Genomic DNA, 19,857 nt, shown 5'->3' with positions numbered 1-19,857 from the left:
CCTTCTGCTGCTGCTCTTCCTCCTTCCATGGTATTTTCATTCCTTCAACAATTATTTATTGAGCACTTCCTACGTGCCTGAAAATAGGAAATCACAGTGAACAAGGCAGCCATGGTCCCTGCTTTCTAGCTACTTAAGAGTCTCAAGCTTTGGCTATGGCTGGAAAAAGCAAGTACATTCCCTGAATGTCCGCAGTCATTTACTCTCTCTTTGTGGGAGACTATCAACAGATCAGCTGAACTACACAGCAATTGCTGGGGTCTAACACTTTGAAAGAGACTAAAGGGATATGAGCAAAATACCACATACTAAGTTGATTATAAAATGCCCCTCACTGGCTTCTCCTGAGACCTCAAATAAGGAAAAATAATACCCCCTCCCCCTTTTTTAACCTCTTTTGTGTTAGGCTGGTTTTGAATTAGAAATTCAGATGTCACATAACTTGTTTCACTGTTAGGTGCTGTTTGAAAGTGTTCTATAGGAAAAGATGACTTCTATTCGCTTATTTCATTTAAAATAGATGCCTTACAATTTCTGTGGACTAAACCTGCCAAATATGTTTCTCTTAAAAGAAACCAGTTTCTCTTAAAAGTTGCTACTCAACTACACAACCTTTCCAGGTATAAAAATCGTTTTACTAAAAACTAATAATACGTATCACCAAATGTTTACATGAATAATTTATAGTGTTCATTCATTCATTTATGGAATTCCTATCATAGCAGTTACTACACCAGTAAGCATGGTTAAAATAAAAATATAATAGTTTGCTTGATCACGTTAAACTGTCTGCAAGGCCCATTTGCAAAATAAAATACTAGCCATTTACAATTAAATGTCTGGCCTAAACATTAGAGGATAAATTGTACACTGGGAAATTAGTTTCAACAACTATAGTCCAAACTTATAGTTATTTAAATCCTTAAAATCAAAATCAACCAACTAATCATTCAACAAATAAATACAAATACAAAATATAAAAAATAATTATTACAGTAAGATTTAAGAGCTTTAAATTTTAGTCAAAAATTAAAAACAAAAATCTTTTGGGCCTTGCCTGGTGGTGCAGTGGTTAAGAATCCGCCTGCCAATGCAGGGAACTCAGGTTCAAGACCTGGTCTGGGAAGATCCCACATGCCGTGGAGCAACTAAGCCCGTGTGCTACAACTACTGAGCCTACGCTCTAGAGCCCGCGTGCCACAGCTACTGAGCCCGCGTGTCACAACTACTGAAGCCCACGTGCCTAAAGTCTGTGCTCCGCAACAAGAGAAGCCACGGCAATGAGAAGCCCGCGCACCACAACGAAGAGTAGCCCCCCCCTGGCCGCAACTAGAAAAAGGCCGTGTGCAGCAACGAAGACCCAACACAGCCAAAAATAAATAAATAAATAGATTAAAAAAAAATCTTTTAGCAAAGCTGAAAAGAAAAATATCTTTCAATAGCAAAAACCCTTTGACCTCAGATATGCTCTGCATCAAGTTTTCAGAGAAAGTAACATCATAACTAGAACAGACCAGAAAACACTCAGACTGTTCAATGTCACCACTGGCTTTTAGTAAGGACAATGTAAAGCAAAGATCTTCATATGGTCACACATGGTAACAACAGACATAACCTATAAATCATGCATATTTTCACAGTAACAATGATGGCTTGTGGCTTCTATAATCGGCAACCACCAGAGTGTCTGATCTCATATATTGGAGCAATTCTGCCATTCCATTCCTTACACATCAGCAATGATCTATAATGAATGTGAAGGATCAGATACCCAGATACATGCCATGCTAATACCATGTAAAGTAAATATCAAACATGAAGCTAATTAGAGCAGAAATACCATTTGACTCTTTCATAGTTCCAATCTTTGCAAATAATTGTTATCAAGATAGATTATCACTACTGCAAGGGTACTTTGTATATATGTAACATATTTGTCCTGATCTAAACCTGTAACTTAATTTTTAAAATGTAATTCACAATAAATACATTTTGCATCACAACCTAGTACAAATACACCCATAAATATATGTATATAACTGAAACCAAAGTTTTGCACAACAATACTTATCCATACTATTTTTGATGTACTCTATTGTCTATTCTAGTCTAATCTTTTAGAAAAATGCTGGTCTGGACTTACTAAATTGGTTTACTGGCCTATTAATGGATTATGAGGCACAATTTACAGTGCCCAAACCAACCTAACTGGATCGACTTACCCTTTCTACAACTCCACATACTACTTAGATGTTTCCTCCCCTCATTTCAGTTGATTTAAAGACATTTTCTGATGGGGTAAAAGAAAAATTGGAGTAAGCATCAAATATCGGAGGGTGATTTAGGCCTCCAAACTATGACTATGGGGAATAGGATGGGTGCCTTTTTCATTTTTGAGGTCCCAGCACCCAGATCTCATACTGGGTCTAGGCACATACTGGGTCCTTGATACATTATGTTGAATTTTTAGAGTAAATAAAAGGGTATTGTTAGAGTTTGTTTAAAGTCACATAGGGATAACTTTCACCTGAGAAAAAGCCCACACAGAAAGATGTCCTGAACAGGAGTACAAAGCCCACAGTGGCCTGTGGAATCAAGTCTAGGCCTTCAGTCCACTTCCCGACAGTCTCTGAGGTTCCCTTACTTCGAACTCGGCAGAAATCTGGGCTTGACCTCTACTCACCTGGGTGAGAAGATGGAGCCAACCCAGCGATTCACAAAAACCCATGAAGGCAAAGACAAAGGCAAAGATGGAAACCTGCTTGGCACTGTAGCCCTGGGACGCGCCTAACTGACTTTGCAAGGCCTGATAAGCAGGGGCTGCAGCAGGAGGGGCACAGACTCGGCCTAGGACGTGGCCTCGGCCTGCGTGGGGACAGGTAGCCGGACTCGGCCTCGGCCTGGGCGAGGAAGGGGCCCGGTATACAGCCTGCGTGGGGACAGGGGCACAGCCTTGGCCTGCGTGGGCACAGAGACCCAGACTCAGCCTCGCCCTGCGCAGCGACGTCTCCCGGCGGTGAGGTACGGCCCGCCCGGTGCACACCGGCCGCTGGGCCCCTGAGCCGCATCCTTCCCACGCACCTTTCTCCTCCTTTGTCCTGAGGCCGAGGCTCCAATCGCTAAGCTGGGCTGGGCGGTCAGCGCAGCGGTGCATCCTGGGACGCGGGCCGCTCGAGGCCTGAGGGCGTGGGACCCCTGGGTGGGGCCGAGAGGGAGCCCCAACAGGCCACCATGCTGCACCGTAGTAACAACAGCTTGCTTTTGGTGGCAGGAATTTACCTGGGCCGACACCTCTCCTCCTAATAGGCACACTGACCTCGTAACACAGGCATGTAACGGAGGAGCTAAGTAACTTGCCCAAGCTACACAGCTCGTACATAGCACAGCTAGGGCTCGAATCTGGGTTTTTCGTGAGTCCAAACCCAGTGCCCTTGCTACTCAACTACACAACGTTTCTAGGGGGAAAATAACATTGTAACTGGCCTATAGACTGTTCACAATTCGGGGGGTAGGGAGAGGAAGAGGAAACTTCTAGAATAATTACATAAACCCAGGTCTGCAGTGATCTCTCATTACAAGGTTGAATTAACAAAGATAGATCATAAATAGAAGACAGATAAAATGGGGCAATGAAAAAAAAAACCCTCCAGTAAAAGTGGGAGTATTATTCCTCTGAATATTTTATTAAATATAAACCTATGAAAATCATTTATAGAGAAGATAGTATAGTGTAGTAAGGAAAACAGGCTTTGGAGCCAGACAGCCCTGGGTTTAAACTACGACTCTTCAGCTTATTAACTTTGGGATGTGTGACCTTGGGCTTTTTAATAGTCCTTTTAAATGCTATTTTCCTCATGAGTAAAATAAGGATAATAATTCCTCTTTGCAGGGTGTCCTGAGGATTAAATGAGGAGAAAAAAAGTCTAGAAAGCATTTAGCATAATATCTGGAAAAATTAAGCACTCAGAAAATGACAGCTATTTTTACTATTTGAGTGCACAAAAAATGTAGAAAATGTTCTTAATAATGAGCAACTTAGTGATTAAGTCTTATTAAGTGCTAAGTCTTAATTAGTTCTCCATGAAATAAAAACAAAAAGGCATCAAGGAGAGCTCAGGATGAGATAAGAAAACAAGGAGCTGGGATGCAGGTAATATATGAATAGAGCTGGATGAAAGGAGATTTCAAGGAAGTAGAAAAATAACCATAATTTAACACCTGCTTTGGAGGTGATGATGAGCTGAACTGACATTGAGGAACATCAAATCAAGTATGAAGAAGGAAAGAGTTCAGATATTCCACCAGAACACTCAGAAAAAAGAACAAAGATGAGGGTGTTAAGAGAGGAAAGTAAGCATGGAGATTAGAAAGCAGAAACTCAATCTACAAATGATGATTTAAAAAATGAAATGTAAAGAATACTGAAGGAATGGCAAAAGAGAACCTAGAAAACATATCTGGGATGGTATGTAAGACTCATCTTGTTCTAGGCAAGAATACTCAAAAGAGAATCAGACGTAGTCAGAACCTCAGGAAATTTCTGGATTTCAAGGACAAGAAATTATTTTGGATGCATCCATCAGAAAATTAGTTAACCTAAAAATAATCAAATGAGGATGGATTTAGCTTTCTTCTCCAGAAGCTAAGGATAGAAAACAAGAGCAAAATGGCAATGGTTTAAGAAAAGTTGTAACACAAAAACTATTCTCAAACAAGTTGTTATTCAGGTCAACAAAGGAATGGCAACCAAAAGACATTCCGATATATGAGGTCTCAGAAAATATATCCCCCGTCCTGGAAAAATTGCTGAGAGACATACCCTAGACTTCCTTCTTGGAAACATTACCCGAGAGGAACCAAAATTGAGATTAGTTCATTGGACAGATTGTGAAACAGAGTTAAGACTAAGTAATAAATAAATATAATGGTAATAATAAAATGGAATGTAAAAGGAAAAAGTAAAATTGGGAGAAGCTATATAATGTACAAATTTTGGGGAAACAGCAATTTGGTTTATGAATTCAGATGAAATTAACAATGGCCAGAAAACTGGAGGGGGCAGGAAAAGTGAAAGTGAACTAAATTTGCATATAATGGAGTCTACACTTATGGCTTCAGTCTTGGCTTTGATGAAAAAGGAATTTTCAAACATTTTTTTGAAAGCATAAAAGGTAATGATTTGTATAGTTAAAAAAGTAGGTATGTTTTCCAAATAGCTACAAGACTTAGTACAAATTATTAACAACCCATCTGCAACCCAAGAGTAAACAAAGGAAATAACAAGAAAGAATAAACTGTAATGGCAAAAATGTAATTAATGACAAGAAAAATCATTTTAAGCTTAAAACTATGTATGCTATACTTCAATAAAAAGGAACAACTTTTCAACTATTAAAAAGGAACAACTTTTTGATTGTTTATAATATAAAGTCCATTTATTTATTGTCTGCTGCTTGTACATGACCAGACCAAAGAACTCTTACCCAAAGGTTTAGGTTAAAAGTCACATAATACAGTTGGAACCTCAAACGCTGGTCTTGGGTGGTCCCAAAGCACTTTTCTTGAGATACTACAGTGATTTTTTTTTCATCAGCTGGTTCACAAATCAAGTTGCACAGCCCAGGTGTATAACACAGATGGCATAAGAGTTCTAGCATCATATTTTCTACTTATCACTGTCCCACATGGCATGCTACTGTGTTTGTGAGTCCAGCCTCCCATGGTGGGTATGTCACCACTGACCTATAACACCTGGAATGACATACCTTTGCTGTAGATGGTCCTTTGCCACCCTCCATAACAGACTATTAAAGAACAAAATAAACAATACTGTTAACTAACTTTTTATAATGCTGTTAAAAGAAAAACTTCTGATGGAATCTTGGTTGTTTCTTCTCTCTCCATGCCGATCTAGGAAGTGCAAGTGCTGTTCAAGATCCATTTCCAAATCCCTATCTGAAGGTGTCTTGACATACTTTTTTGTCCATACGGACCTTTCAGAGAATCAGGCTGTTTGTGATTACTCCTAAATGTTACTCTAATTTCACTCTTAGTTGTTAATAAAACTCATTAGTATAAAGCTGTTGCCAATCAATTTTATTTTCTAGTTCACCACTCATTTTCACTTCCATATAACCATCAAATCATTCATTATACATATTAAAAGTGACACACAAGAGGACATATGCCATATTCAAGCAAAGAATGCTACATGACACCAAAAATGCTTTACTTGTCAACAATCTAGTAAGGGGAATCTTTCCACTTTATTACAGAAAAAAATAGCAAAATCAGAAAAAAAATTTAAAAGACAATTTATAGGAAAATCGGCAGTCAAAAATCCAATTCTATTTTACAGTAGTGGGCTATACTACTCTTATGTTTTACAGAAATGAACAAACAAAGTCAGCAATTTAGAAATGGAAAATAAACTTCCTTTCTTAGCACATAAAAAAAAGTTCAGCTGCAGGAAAACCTGTGCTTCCTTATTATAGTTTGTTAAATAACTTAAAAAACAAAGTCATAAGCAATCATAAATGTGCTGCTGGTGTGTTCACTTTGTGGGCCTCAAGGGAGAAATGTGTCTGGCAGGAGGTCTAAAGCACTGTAAAAAAACCCCACATGCTATCATGATGCCACAGACAATCCCAATCCCCACTCCTAGACAATATCTTTAATGTAAACCCATGTTTTAAACTCTACGGCTTTCAATGATTAGGTAGACTCTTGTCTCAAACCAGACTAAAAACACCTGAACTTTTCTCACTGGAAAGGAAATCATACCCTGATCACATTCCATTTCTCAGTTCTTCTAAGTATTAGAAAACTGTACTTTCTTTGAAAAAATAGCTAAAGTTCCAAAGAGAAAAAAAACCCACAAGCGATCCAGGGTATATATAAACATGTATTTTACCCAACACAGTGAGTAACTGTACTACAGTTTAGTCAATCTACTTGAAAAGGTTAATGCCAATGGCAAATTTAGAAGGGGATCCCTGTTTTTTCCATATCTTAAAGAATACTAGTGAGCTGTATAGTTAGGAGGGGATACATGGGGTTAACTGTAAAGGCTTTGATCTGCTTTGTTCAGCTCCACTTTCCTTAGAATAATTAGAAAAACTTACAGTTGGTTTGCTAGTCTGACCTATAATAATATAGTCAGAAAAGGCATTTTATCAACCACAATTTTCAAATGAGTATTTTAATATAAAGCAAGACAACTCTATACGGTGTCACAAATGACAATTCATAAAAGACCAATTAAAGTTCAGTATTTAGGTCAAGTTTTTCCAAACCCCTGGGCAGCCCAGGTGGGCTAAATGCAGCATGAGTGGGCCACATGTGCCCTGAGGAGAGGTCAGGAGGCAGGTCAGAGTCCCAGCAGGTGCTTGGTGACCACAATGTTGCCTCTGGGGATGGCATTCAAGTCAGTGATGACACAGTCATGTCACAGGTGCCACAACAAATCCCAGTATTCAGATGGCACAGAGAACACAAATAAGTTGAAAATCACTGTCCTGGTGGTTTCTACCTCCTCTCTGTCTCCTCTCTCCGGGTCCAACTAAAGCTGGTTTGTCACAAGTGAACAACAGCTTCCTGATGGTCAAAACGCCCAGCGTCTTCTTCTCAGATACTAAACTCCATATACATTTCCCTTCTCAAAGCCCTACCTGACCTTAGTTTCTGCAAAGTATTTCTTGTTCTCTGGCCTCTGTAATTTTTTTCACTTTCCTTCTTCATCCAGATCTCTTTCCCTTCCTCTCCCTAGTCTCAGGGAAATCAGACCTTCTGTGATTTTCATAATGCATAGGCAAATGACTCCTATGTCTTGCTCTAACGCTGATCTTCTCATTTTCAACACAGGATTTCTGTCTGCTGGGCATGAATATGTGCTGAAGACAGTGCCCAAGTCACTCTGGTGAAGATGGAACTCATTTTCCTCGAGACTGTAACGATCTACTTCCCCTATTTCTGTGAACAGCAGCAGCTGCATCTCCACCGTGCATGTGCGAGTGAGAAAACACCTCCTGTCTCAGGCTGATCCTCTCCGTCCTTTGTAAAATTTAGGTGTATTTTTTTTCCAGTTATATATTCACACATTGTTGAAAGACTCAGTCTTTCAGTTCTGGAAATTTTTCCTGGATTACTTTAGTACTTTTCCCTCTCTGTTTCCACTTTTCTGTCTAGAACTTCTGCTATTCAGTTATTGAACCTCGTGAACTGTCCTCAAATTTTGTCATTTCTCTTTATTTTCCAATTTTTTTCGTCCTGCTGTTTTCCTCAACTTACATATCTATTGAGTTTTTCATTTCTGCTATTGCATTATTCATTTATAAGAAGTTTGTTTCTCCTGAATATTTTTTTATGTATTATCTTTCATAACCATTTATCTCTGAGGATATTACTAGATTAATCTCCTCCTTGCCTAATCTGTCTTGTTTTGGCCTCTGTCATGTTAAGAGGCTTTCCGCAAACGCCTCGTGATCCTTGGCTGTTCACTCCTATGTAAGAGTTGGGCACATAAATGCCAACTAGAAACTCTGCCCATGGATGGTTTGTGACTGTGGGCTTCATAGTTGGGAGACTTGGCCGAGTAATTTCTTTGGGGAACCCCCCCCCTCCACACACACACACAATGTATCTTTAGATCTTTCCTCTTAAATCTGTGTCTGATTCCACAGAACTCTCTTCTAATTTCCTGGGGGAAAAGGTTAGGGGTGGTGGTGGTTCTCAACATTCAGTATGTGTCTAATCAATCCCATTTCAGTGTGGTAGCCCTGTCCTCAGCTGTGCCTGCTGTTCCTCAGTCCAAAGACCTGCTAAGGATTTGGCTTTCTTGGACTGCTCAGTCAGTGCTTGTGTGTCTCACTGCTCCTTTACTCATGTCTTAGTGGGTCTATGGAGGGAGGGGGCCTGATGCAGGCATTTAGCAAGAAGGCCTTGCTCCCCCTCTTCCATTCCCATTGCCCCTGATGCCAGTGGGACTTCCCCAGGATTCTTTTCAATCTTTCTACTTGTCTGCCTAGCCAATATATTGCTACAGAAGTCACTTTCTTCAAACACAAAACTAGTCACTTACTTGAAAACCACACTGGCTCTCCACTGCCTACAAAACAGTCAAAACTCCTTAGCACAGCACACAAGGTCTTGGATGCTCTGACCCCAGCATAGCTTGCCAGCATGACTTCTCTTCATACCACTTACCACACATAGTACAACGTTAGTTTTAATAGTGCACGTGTACCACCCTCTGCTTGAAGACAGGCAGTTATGGAGAGAAGGTTAGAACTGGACTGACTAGATCCACTGTCTCGGCTCTGCCACTTTACCAAGTTAATCTCATCTGCAAAATAGGGATCATAATAGTACCTATTACTGTGAGGATTTATCAGAGCACTTGGAACAGCAACCGGCATATATGCGTTAAAGATTTTAGGTCTCTGCACACCTGTCTGCCCCAGAAGACTATCAAGTCCTTGGAGAGGATCTCTTCTCATTTGCTTAACATTTGTGGTGTGTTTATAATAATGGGGCAGACATGATGCTGTTCACAAGGGACAATGTAAAAAGAGCATGGCAAATGGAGACGGTTGGCAAATTATTAAAACATAATGTGACAAATGCTACAATACAGGAAAGAGCACAGTGAAGAGAACATAAAGCATGTAAGATCTAATGGTTCAAAACAGGTGGAGAAGGCTTCACAGGTCCAACATTTAAGATGGGGCTTGACCAAAAAAAAAAAAAAAAAAAGATGGAGCTTGATGAATGAATATCTAAGGCAAAAGGTGGTACTCCTAAGACAACGAGTGGGGCGAGAACCACAGGTGAGACTAGAGGAACAGGTTGGGGCCAACTGCACAAGGCCCTGTATAACCTGTTTGAGTCTCTATTTTGTTTCAACCACTGTTTGTCAATTTCACCGTCCTAGCACACTGGGAGTGCCATAGACAATTTTGAGGAGTTATAAGTATTTTGTTACTAATAGCTGAAATGCAGCTACTTGGCAATTATTTAAAAAATAAATTAGAACACGCTTCCAAATAATGTTGAAGAAACCAGATATAAAAGAACACATACTCTATGATTCCATTTACATAAAAGACAAAGCTAGGCAAAATTAATCTATGTTGTCTCAATTTAGGGTATAGTTACCTTTACCGGTGGATAGTGACTGGATGGGGATCCAAGGGGGACCCCTGAGTGCCAGTAACGTTGTTTCTTGATCTGGATACTGGTTTCACAGGTATGTTGTTTGTGAAAATTCATCAAGTCGTATACATGTATTTTGCTGTATCTGTTGTATTTTAAGTTAAAACAATAAATTAGATTCATGACACTTAGTGGTCACTTGGACACACATGCGTTTACTTGAAGAAGAGGTGGAGTTACAGACTGGAAACTCATCGTGCAAATATCACTAGTTTTGTGTTCCTTTATGGACTACCTCAGGACAGCTCTGGTACTCTGAACAGCCAGGAAAGTTATCACATGGCCAGAGTCAAGTCACCTTCACCAACAGCAGGGCTTCAGTGAGGGTGGGAGGAATTGGCTTACACCTAAGGGTTAGTTATATTGAATATATGTAGTGTCTCTGAAATGCCAACATTCTGCATACATAGGAGACTGCCTTTTCCTAATTTTAGATATTATAACAAGGGACTGATGGTTCCTTATTAACCTTATAGAGAAACACAGGTCAAAAACACATCTTTATAAGCATGACTTTTAATGCGTTTAACATTTATGTACCCTTAGGAACATAAAGAATCAAGTTTGTTTTTTTCCTTTCCTTAAAAAAATTTTAACTAAAAAAAAAAGGTACCCAATTAAAAACAAGTAAGAGTAGAAAGAGATATATAATGAGAAGTCAAATTTTCTACTTCAGATCTGTTTCCCAGGGCAACCACTATTAGTATTTTCTTATATGTTCCTACATAAATATTTTATAAACACACAAAGGCATATATAAATGTGTGTGTATTACTCCTTCCCCACCTTCTTTTCTTAAACAAATGGGAGCCCAGTATACTCACTTTTTTTAACTGTAGATGTTTCATTTCTGTAAACATGAATACAGCTCATTCTTTCCACAAGTATATATAACTGAGCATACATACTATGAATATATATATTATGACTTACTTAACCAGATTATTTCTAGTCTTTCGCTTTTATAAACAATGTGGCATTGAAAATCCTTGAAGATACATACTTTTTAATTTATGTAGAAGCTGCCCCAATGTATACCCCCAACTCTGTTACCAAACAGAGTTTTTGACCTCTGCATTTCTCTTTGGTTAACATTAGTATCTGTTATTTTGATTAGCCATCCTCTGTTTAGTTCCACTGATCTTCCCATTTCTACCTGAATGAGTACTACCCTGTTTTGATTAACACAGCCTTAAAATATATTTTAATGTCTGATAGGTTCAGTCTCCTTATATTTCTCTATAAAAGGATCATTTAAAAAATATTTTAAGAACATTTCAGACTGTCTTAATGACAGACTGACCAGCGCAATATAGTTATGCTCTCAGTATATAAATCCATCACAGACCTTGGAGATATTGTGGATTCAGTTCCAGATCACCACAATAAAGCAAATATCACAAGGTGAGTCACACGGATTTTTTGGTTTTCCAGTGCATATGAAAGTTATGTTTACACTATACTGTAGTCTAGTAACTGTGCAATGGCATTATGCCTATACATCTTAATAAAGAAATACTTTATTGCTAAAACATGCTAACCATCATCTAAGCCTTCAGCGAGGTGTAATCTTTTTGCTGGTGGAGAGTCTTGCCTCGATGTTGATGGCTGCTGACTGATCACGGTGGCCGTGGCAATTTCTTAAAATAAGACAGCCATGAAGTTTGCCCCACTGATGGACTCTGCCTTTCATGAACCATTCCTCTGTAGCAAGCAATGCATTTGACAGCAGTTTACCCATAGTAGAAGTGCTTTCAAAATTGGAGTCAATCCTCTCAATCCCTGCCGCTGCTTTATCAACTAAGTTTATATAATATTTTAAATCCTTTGTTGTCATTTCAACAACCTTCACAGAATCTTCACCGGGAGCAGATTCCATCTTAAGAAACCACTTTCTTTGCTCATCCATAAGAAGCAACTCCTCATCCATTAGTTTTATATTTGTAACAAATAATGAAAAAGTTTGAAATATTGCAATTACTAAAATGTGACACAAAGACACAAAGTGAGCAAATGTTGTTGGAAAAACGGCACCAAAAGACTTGTATGACACAGGATTGCCACAAACCTTCAATTTGTAAAAAATGCAGTATCTACAAAACACAATAAAGTGAAGCACAATAAAATGAGGTATGCCTGTAATGACGTGAAAACTTGAATTTACTGCCTCCTCTCAAAAAGACAGAATATAATTATCCATATCACAACAATTTTAAATAGGAAAATTACCTATTAAAACTCTTTTTAAAGAATACATTTGTGTTCGTAGACCACATACATACATATAGAGCTAATCACCTCTCTTTAAAAAACTGCTGAGATTCAAGTTTTTTACATATTACATTACACGTAAATACCTCAGGGGGAAATAATAGCCATACTGGCTTAAACAGCATCCCTCCCCAAATTCACATCTACCCAGAACCTGTGAATGTGGCCTTATTTGGAGATAGGGTACCTGCTGATATAATTAAGCTAAGATGCGGTCACACTGGATGAGAGTGGGCCCTAACCCAGTGACTGGTGTCCTTACAAGAGGGAAACTGGATACAGATAGACACACAGGGAAAATGTCATGTGACAACAGAGAAAGAGACTGGAGTGATGTCCAGGAAGTCCAGGAATACCAAGGATTGCCAGCAATGGCCAGAAGCTAGGAAGAGGCAGGGAAGGATTCTCCCCTAGAGCCTTGAGAGAAAGTGTGGCCCTGTAGCCATCTTGATTTTGAACTTCTAGCCTCCAGAACTGTGAAAGGATAAATCTCTGTTGTTTTAAGCCACCAAGTTTGTGGTAATTTTTACAGCAGCAATAAGAAAGTAATACAATAACTATCCCAAATTTGTGTAAGTTGAACTACCATAAATTTTGAATGCTGTACTTGTATCAAGTGACTTATCATTTGATATATCTTTTTCAGTCACTAGGCAGCTTCCAAAAGGCAAAGGAAAAGCATGTTAGAAAACCCTTTTGAAGTTTTTTGTTTTTTTTTTTTAGTTACCTCATTAAGGCACAATTATATTACGGAAAACCAGTTCCTGTTTTACAAAGGAGTCATACTTCTATTATATATTGTCTCAATATGTTTTAACAACTTCAAAAGTGCTGTTGGATTATATGGGAACAGATTTTTCTTCTGCAAACGATAAATGGCACCTTGTAGCTCTTCAAAGCACTTTACTGTTCTGTAAGATATTCCCACTTTAGAAACAATGTTATTTGGGCCTATGTCACAATCAACAGAGAAGGGAGTATTAGATTCCTTGGGAACCAGAGACCTCGACTGAGACTCCAGGATAAGTTCTTTTTTATCCCTACTTGTTCCAATTGTGTCCTGAATTTTCTTCATTGCTTCTTGGTGTAAAGATGTTAGTCTACTGTTTGCTAAACGCTGGTCTGTGGATTCTTCTTCAGAATCATCAGAGGTTTCATAATCCACCAGACTTTGAGAAGTTCGTTGGGGAGACAGATTATTAGCCTGGAGTGTGGCCTGGGCCTCCTCAGACATCACAGCATGGTTCAGTGGTTCAGAAGACGCTTCAGAAGCCCAGGAGACCCAAGCATGAGCATCTCTGTGATTACCAAGAACAGCCAAAGGACTAGGCTCTGTTTGGTTGCTGCTTCTGTCTTGGACAAGTGAGGAGATACAACAACAAATATTTACATTATCTTTAGATTCAGTTATATCAAAGTACTTGCAAATGGTGAAAAAATTATCCCAGTCTTTTTGCAATAATTTTAAATACCTAACAAAATACTCAAGAAAACAGGTTTCTGATGAAATCAAAAAATCAAGAAGAACTGTAGAATCAAATCCTATATTTTTTAATAAGAATAAAAAAATACAGTGTGGATTATAGCCATTTTCATGTGTGTGATGGTTCCACATTTCTTTTTCTTGGGTCAAGCTTTCAGTAGCTTCACATTCTCTGAAAACAAAGAGAGCAGAGACTTCAGATTAATGACTGTTTACAAATACAAGTTTTGACAGATGTAATTCACAAACCATAAATTCTCCTATCAGATTTCTTTTTAATGTATGCATTATTTTAAAAACAAAAAAAATTTCAAAACAATCTCTTTTTCCACAAACTCCATATAAATCTGATTCAGTAAAATAAATAAAATCCATTGACTTTGGTAGTTCTAGTTTTTACCTGCCCAATTAAAGTCCTCTGTCTTCCTGTCTCTTGACATCAGAATTCCTTGCTCCTACAGGTAACTAATTCCCTGTGGTAAGGTGGGAATTAACCTCCTTCCTTTCCTTCCACACTTGCCTCAACAGGGGTGGGAATGTGACCCAGAATGACCAATCAGAGTACCCAAGCTCCTGGCCACCATGATTCTAACATGAATCTGTGACCCACGTAGGCTAATCAGATCTCTCCAGGACTTCTGCTGGCACCATTAAAGATTATAACTGTAAGGCTGCTGTAAGCCTGGCACTGCTGGTGGCCCTGTCTGAGAATTAATTCAGAGCCGTGAGATAGAAACAAAGAGAAATAATCAATGACATGGTTTGAGTCATATACAGTTACACCTGATGCCAGTTTGACCCCTTAGAATTCCCAATTAAGAGCCAATAAATTCCATTTTTTTTTCGCTTAGACTAACTTATGTTGATTTCTATCACTTATAGCCAGTCACTCTTAACTAATACAGTTACATTAAAAAAAAAATACATGTTTCTCCAAAGAAGATATACAGACTGCCAACAAACACATGAAAGAATGCTCAACATCATTAATCATTAGAGAAATGCAAATCAAAACTACAATGAGATATCATCTCACACCAGTCAGAATGGCCATCATCAAAAAATCTAGAAACAATAAATGCTGGAGAGGGTGTGGAGAAAAGGGAACACTCTTGCACTGCTGGTGGGAATGTGAATTGGTTCAGCCACTATGGAGAACAGTATGGAGGTTCCTTAAAAAACTACAAATAGAACTACCATACGACCCAGCAATCCCACTACTGGGCATATACCCTGAGAAAACCAAAATTCAAAAAGAGTCATGTACCAAAATGTTCATTGCAGCTCTATTTACAATAGCCCGGAGATGGAAACAACCTAAGTGCCCGTCATCGGATGAATGGATAAAGAAGATGTGGCACATATATACAATGGAATATTACTCAGCCATAAAAAGAAACGAAATTGAGCTATTTGTAATGAGGTGGATAGACCTAGAGTCTGTCATACAGAGTGAAGTAAGTCAGAAAGAAAAAGACAAATACCGTATGCTAACACATATATATGGAATTTAAGAAAAAAATGTCATGAAGAACCTAGGGGTAAAGCAGGAATAAAGACGCAGACCTCTTAGAGAACGGACTTGAGGTTATGGGGAGGGGGAAGGGTGAGCTGTGACAGGGCGAGAGAGAGTCATGGGCATATACACAGTAACAAACGCAGTAAGGTAGATAGCTAGTGGGAAGCAGCCGCATGGCACAGGGATATTGGCTCGGTGCTTTGTGACAGCCTGGAGGGGTGGGATGGGGAGGGTGGGAGGGAGGGAGACGCAACAGGGAAGACATATGGGAACATATGTTTATGTATGACTGATTCACTTTGTTATAAAGCAGAAACTAACACACCATTGTAAAGCAATTATACCCCAATAAAGATGTTAAAAAAAAAAAAAATACATGTGACATGAGCACATGCCTCTGCGAGCACACTAAACTCAAGCTAAGAAAGTTAGAAATTCACATACAAAGTAAATTTAATGTAGAGGCTTCCTCTTTCTTGATGAGTAAGAAGTCAGCTTTGAATACAACTAAGATATACTCTACGAGGCATGTGCATTCAGACAGAATTTGTATTTGACCGTTTCTAAGCCTAATTCAAATCGCATGCAGGAATTCTGTGTTCTTGATTAGAACCTTTTGAAAATTGGCCCCAAACTCTTACAGTCTGAAAGCAGCCACTGCCAGCAGTGTCATAATACAAGTAAGAACTGGCAGCACAACACTGCACCGACAGTCATTAGTAAGAAATCCCTTTCTCTGAAGCCAAGAAAGAAATGGAAATAAAGCAAATACTTTAAGGTTTTAATAAAGCAGAAGCAGAAACAGTGTAAAAGGTCTTCAGTTATTAACTTCATTACCAATTACAGATATTTGCCACAAGAAGATTGACCCAAGATTGACCAAGTACAGCTGTTTTAATAAACAGAAATAGGATCAGTATAAAATGTCATCAGTAACGTAAGTTCATAATCAATTTCAGATATCTGCCTCAAGATGATATCAATCCCAGTTCAACTGTACATTAAAATGAAAATTTACAACAGCTCCTTTGATTACTTACAAGATTGTACTCACCTTTAGAAAGGCAAAAATCACCTTACAGAAGTTCAATACAGACAAGTTAGTCTTAGAGGTGAAGAGAGTTCTTAAACATCAATTAAATTAAGACTTAGACAAGTGTATTAACTTATTCCTGATCACACAGGTAAAGCAAAGGTGGTGACTCAGCCAGAACCCATGCTGTCTAATATCAGTCTAGTTCTAATCCCTAGATCTGCCTAGCCAGCCAAGTTTTCATAATGAGAACTCAAATGTAATCTATTTTCATGTAGGGCAGGGTTAAAGAAAGGAATTGGAACTTATAAGGAAACCACAAGATTGTTAGGGATTTTTTTTTTCCCCTAATGATGGAAAGTAAATAGTATGTCCAACACATTATTAAAAATGTTTTCTGCTTTCCTGGGATGTAGTTAATAAAATTACTTTAAAATATACGAACCTGGTCAACTTCAGGTAGATGCCCATTGCTGTTTTGGCAGCCTCCAGCATGTCATCGTCTTGTTCTATGAAGACCCTAGACAACCACTCACAAAGATTGTGTGATCGCAGAGACGGCTGAAGGTGAGGCTTTAAGAAGGTCAGTAACTCAGACATGAACCTCTGTAAATCAACTTCAAAAAAATGCAAATTTCAAAGAGCAAGCAACAGTTTATGAATGCATTTATAATAACTTGCCTATATATAAATTTATAATATCTAGAGTATTTTAAAATTCATTTTCATAATTCACACTTTCAAAAAGTTTGTGAGTTAGGGATTATCTCCACTCTGTATATTAGGAAACTGAGCTTCAGAGAAAAAAATGACCCAGTCAGTAGGATACAGTTAAAATGTATAGCCAGATCATCTACTTCCCACGCTGCCAAATAACTAATTATCTCTGAGAAATAAAAGTTACATAAATTCTTGCTAAAAGCATATAAATGAATGAGTGGTAGACAACAGAAATCACTTCACTGGATGTCACATGGTTTGTTACTAGAGGCAACAATGCACCCAAACAAAAATAATTTGCCCTCAAAATAACAGAAAAAAATTTTTTTGTTTGTTTAAAATTGTTTAAAGTATTAAAAGAAAGTACTACTATTAAGCACAAAAGTCAAAAAGGTTTTGAGGAGTTTTAACTGCAATTTAAAATTCTTGACATATAACACGCGCCATCTAGTGTTGTAAATGATAACTGCACAGGATTATATCTTGCAATGTTGTTACTACAAGTTAAATGTTACCTAAAGCAATTCAGGGAAGTCACTGCTTACAATTCAGACCTTTCACTGAAACTCTATGCTGCTTGCTTAGAGACGTTTACTATTCATTTTTCTCAAATGAAACAGAGCACCTACACTGAATACTTTAAATGGCTCTCTTTGGACTCTAAGTTAACATCCTGGAAATTTTATACAAAAATTTCTTCATCAATATAACTTCTGACATAATAGTTTCGATTCAACTCCTAATTGTCAAAAATCTGTATTAGTAGATATACCAATTTTATGAAGGAAAATATGAATAATATACTACAAGTATCTGAATATGAATTGACTTACATTGCTTACTTTGAAGTGACTCAACAGCATCTTTATTTTTTAAACACAATTATTAACTATACTATGCAAATTCAGTTTAGAGCACAAAACTGAAACTTTATTTCTTAAGGTAATTCTAGTTTTTTCTCTTTTTTTTGAAGAAAATTAATAAATTATAACTAGAATAACATATAGCTTAAATTGTAAAATTACAGTCCTGAGATTTGATAATTACGAATAATTTTACTTCAGTAAATAATTCATTACTTTGCATACAAAAGGAGTTTGAGAGAGTTACCTTTCATTTCATTTGCTGAAGCACCATTTTGAAACTTGATTTCTAAGGATCTAATGATAAGTAAGCTCGCTGCTCTAAGGATCACATGATCTGGACCAGGGACACATTCACATCCAGGTTGGACTTCATCGCCTCCAAAGCAGGAAGGTTTTCCATAGACAGACAGTGTCCTCAAAAAGCCCAAATCCACAGCTTGCAGAACAGCATCAGCCAAAGCCAACAGGTCCACATCTAAAGGATGATCTGGTGCCATGAAGGTAGGGACGGATCCCCGACAAAGGTCTTCACCCACTTTGCAGAGAAGGCACTTTTTGATGAATATGATGAATTTCCTTTTGACAAAAGCCTGAATAGGCCAGGTAATAACGTTGAACACACAAGAAGGTTTCAAAAATAACATCCTCTGGCAAGTGAAATGTAACTTCAGGTGGATTCTGGAGGCTATAAGAAGTTCAAGCAATTCCAGGAAACATATCAAGCTGTTTATTAGTTTAGAAGTATCTTGGTGGTTTTCAAAATGCTGAGAAAATAAGGAATTGTAAAAGACTTCAAAAATAGTGTCAAAAGGAGTCAGGAACTGCTTTAGAATTTCTGTGATTAAAAAAATAGTAATTATAAGCAACAGGAAAAACAAAGACTTCTTAAAAAGCAATTTTACAATTCAATTTTTATAATTATTATCCTTTTATAAGATGAAAAAATGGATTGGATTGTTTATCTCTAACATGAACAAATGAAGATACACAGACTAAGTAAGAGCTAATAACCATGGCTAATACCCATTTTACAAATATCAGTAACATCAGATGATGCAAAGGATATATAAAAATGAAAAGCTTTAATTTCAATTTTTAATAATAGTGAAGTTTTACTTTTTTTCCTTTTAAAAAGGTATCCTCAATCAAAAAATATGGGGCAAAATTCTTTAGTTTTTCATACTTCAAGACAGATCAGACGTTGTAAAGTAAGTTTTACTCTTCATTATATAACTATAATGCTCCTTGGGAACAAGATAATGACCACTGTTTACAGGGAAACATAATTCATACCTGTTTTTTGTGAACATGTATCTTTAAAGATTTCTTTTATTACAAAGGTAAGCATCCAGAGGCAGTGTACTACTTTATCACTTTCAGTATATTCAGAAAGATTTTTTTGGCAAAAAGAAATCCAGGAATTACTCAATGTTATCTAGAAGTTAGAAAAAATTTAAAGAAGTTATAATACAATATTTTCTTTACAATTACAAATTACCTATTATATACAACTCAATACAACATTGCTTACTCCCTTCCAAAAAAAAGTATGATAATATTTGTTAAAACAAGGACACAAATATCCTAATATTCCTTAAATCAAGAAATTCAATATGCTATAGAAATAAAAGATCAAAGGGAACATGAAAATATTACCAGTGATTATTATCTCTGGTACCTGGAATGATATGTAATTTTTATTTTGGTCTTATACATTTTCTCTTTTCCCAAATTTTCTACTGCAAATACTGCC

The 19,857-nt window shown here is 37.6% G+C and overlaps 1 protein-coding gene across 5 annotated transcripts in view; it reads right to left on the bottom strand.

The window, feature by feature from the left end:
- Nucleotides 1–19,857, bottom strand: part of LINS1 (lines homolog 1) — a 36,478-nt gene continuing 16,621 nt past the window's right edge. For 2 of the 5 annotated variants that reach the window (XM_033852067.2, XM_033852068.2), the window contains 4 exons: nucleotides 19,398–19,539; nucleotides 18,349–18,939; nucleotides 16,964–17,135; nucleotides 6,076–14,138 (listed from right to left, as the gene is read on the bottom strand). In XM_033852067.2, the coding sequence (XP_033707958.1) occupies nucleotides 13,253–14,138; nucleotides 16,964–17,135; nucleotides 18,349–18,939; nucleotides 19,398–19,539 (1,791 nt within the window). In that variant the 3' untranslated portion in view covers nucleotides 6,076–13,252. Of the gene's footprint in view, nucleotides 78–6,075; nucleotides 14,139–16,963; nucleotides 17,136–18,348; nucleotides 18,940–19,397; nucleotides 19,540–19,857 lie in introns of those variants that run through there. The other 3 variants (XR_012330246.1, XR_004525277.2, XR_004525278.2) reach the window with 3 other exon arrangements.

The sequence above is a fragment of the Tursiops truncatus genome, chromosome 2 (assembly GCF_011762595.2).
Source record: "Tursiops truncatus isolate mTurTru1 chromosome 2, mTurTru1.mat.Y, whole genome shotgun sequence".
In the NCBI taxonomy this organism is placed as follows: domain Eukaryota; kingdom Metazoa; phylum Chordata; class Mammalia; order Artiodactyla; family Delphinidae; genus Tursiops; species Tursiops truncatus.
This window is presented reverse-complemented; position numbering and strand designations above follow the sequence as displayed.